At 31.0% G+C, this 1,840-nt stretch overlaps 1 protein-coding gene across 2 annotated transcripts in view; it reads right to left on the minus strand.

Annotated features, from left to right (window-relative positions):
- Nucleotides 1–70: 70 nt before the first annotated feature.
- Nucleotides 71–1,840, minus strand: part of LOC106880771 (meiosis 1 arrest protein-like) — a 147,285-nt gene continuing 145,515 nt past the window's right edge. For both annotated transcript variants that reach the window (XM_014930867.2, XM_014930868.2), the window contains exons 12-13: nucleotides 1,266–1,379; nucleotides 71–769 (exon numbers count right to left, since the gene is read on the minus strand). In XM_014930867.2, coding sequence (XP_014786353.1) covers nucleotides 599–769; nucleotides 1,266–1,379 — 285 coding nt within the window. In that variant the 3' untranslated portion in view covers nucleotides 71–598. The remainder of the gene's footprint in view (nucleotides 770–1,265; nucleotides 1,380–1,840) is intronic.

A 1,840-nucleotide genomic window follows, 5' to 3' on the forward strand; every position in this document is an offset into this window, starting at 1 on the left:
AATATGATATGTAAAATAGTATAATATAATATATTGTAATACAATAAAATGTGAAACACATTGGTTTATTTTACTATTCATCCTCATAAACAAATTAAAGTATTGTAAATTCTCCTTAAAATATCTATGTGAACTAACAGTATACATATTTTCATTCTGGTATATTTACAAAGAGAACAAATATATCTATGTTAACTTGTGGGTATTTACTACATGTTTTTAATGAAGCAAAAAATGGCATTTGGACAAACAAAATGCATTTGTGTGTGTTTTCATGTGTGTTACAATAAAAGAAACTAGTGAATCAGTAAATAACTTGACAGATAATGGTAATAAACAAAGGTATAAATCACTTTATACAGGTATTTTCCCCTCCTAGCCCCCATAATTTGTTTTCTCTTATTATACTCCTAATATTGAGGTGAATGAAAATAAATACAATCCAACATCAACATAAAAATCACATATTATGACATGTAACATCAGCGACATTAAAATCACTTATTAGCATATTATCACATGTAGCAACATTCATTCTCAAAAAGAATGCATGTAGCATATGCAAAGAACTAAAACAGGAAACACATCATATCAAAAGCTATTTAGAAAATTTGATGAAATCACATGCATCTGTGAAGTCAAAATCCCATGAATTGACTTCTTTATATTGGTTTTTATATTTAGAAGAACGTTTTTTGCTAAAAGAAATCTCCTTTGATGGATGAAATAAAGATCTCTGCTTTGCCTTAGTTTCTTCTGTAATGGATGCCTAGAATTAATAAATAAAGCAAATATGGCAAGAATATAATTTTTTAATGTTTACACAGCTTGGCGAATAAGCTATAAATTGCCTTCTGCCTATGTAATAGTTGTACAATCAATGTTATTTTATAGCAAGATCATATTAAAATACCAAGATATCAGAAACTTATTTGAAAATTCCAACATTTTGGATAAAACGTGTTTCTTTTTCCTTTTTAATATTTCCTTTGAGAATTTTCATTAAATGCCAAATTAAGTGTTGTTTAAGAGCAGTGAAAGTCAAAGAATATCTATAACTGTGGGATTTAAAATCAAGAATATACTTATCTTTCCTAAGTCTTTTCCACCTTAGAATCATGTGTGTGTTTGTGTAACATTTATTTAACTATTTGAATAGTTAAGTATCTGATTTCTTGATCTTGGTCAAATAATAAAATATGTTGACCAATTCAGGGAAAAAAATTTAATGTGCTGAAATGGAAATTAGTATTAATAATACATACCTTAGCTGACTGTTTTTGCTGTTTAGGTTGAGACTGTTTTGATACGAAATTAATCAATGCTGTGTAGAGACCACTGGACACAAAAAGAGGATTATAAGTCTCAAGAAATTCCAACTAGATTGAAACAAAAAAAAAATATGTCATTAAATTTTCACTATCATTTTCATTTAAAAATTAATCTGCCAGCACGGCTGTTGGGTAAGAAGTTTGCTTCCCAACCAAATGGTTCCGGGTTCAGTCCCACTGTGTGGTACCTTGGGTAAGTGTATTCTATTATAGCCTTCAGCCGATCAAAGCCTTGTGAATGGGTTTCGTAAACAAAAACTGAAAGAAGCCCTTCACATATATGTACATACATATATATATATCATCATCGTTGTTTAACGTCCACTTTCCATACTAGCATAGTTGGACGATTTGACTGAGGACTGGTGGACCAGGTGGCTACACCAGGCTCCAATCTGATTTGGCAGAGTTTCTACAGCTGGATGCCCTTCCTAATGCTAACCACTCCGAGAGTATAGTGGGTGTTTTTACGTGCCACCGGCACAAACATGCCACCGGCATGATATATA

The sequence above is a fragment of the Octopus bimaculoides genome, chromosome 3 (assembly GCF_001194135.2).
Source record: "Octopus bimaculoides isolate UCB-OBI-ISO-001 chromosome 3, ASM119413v2, whole genome shotgun sequence".
NCBI classification, from domain to species: domain Eukaryota; kingdom Metazoa; phylum Mollusca; class Cephalopoda; order Octopoda; family Octopodidae; genus Octopus; species Octopus bimaculoides.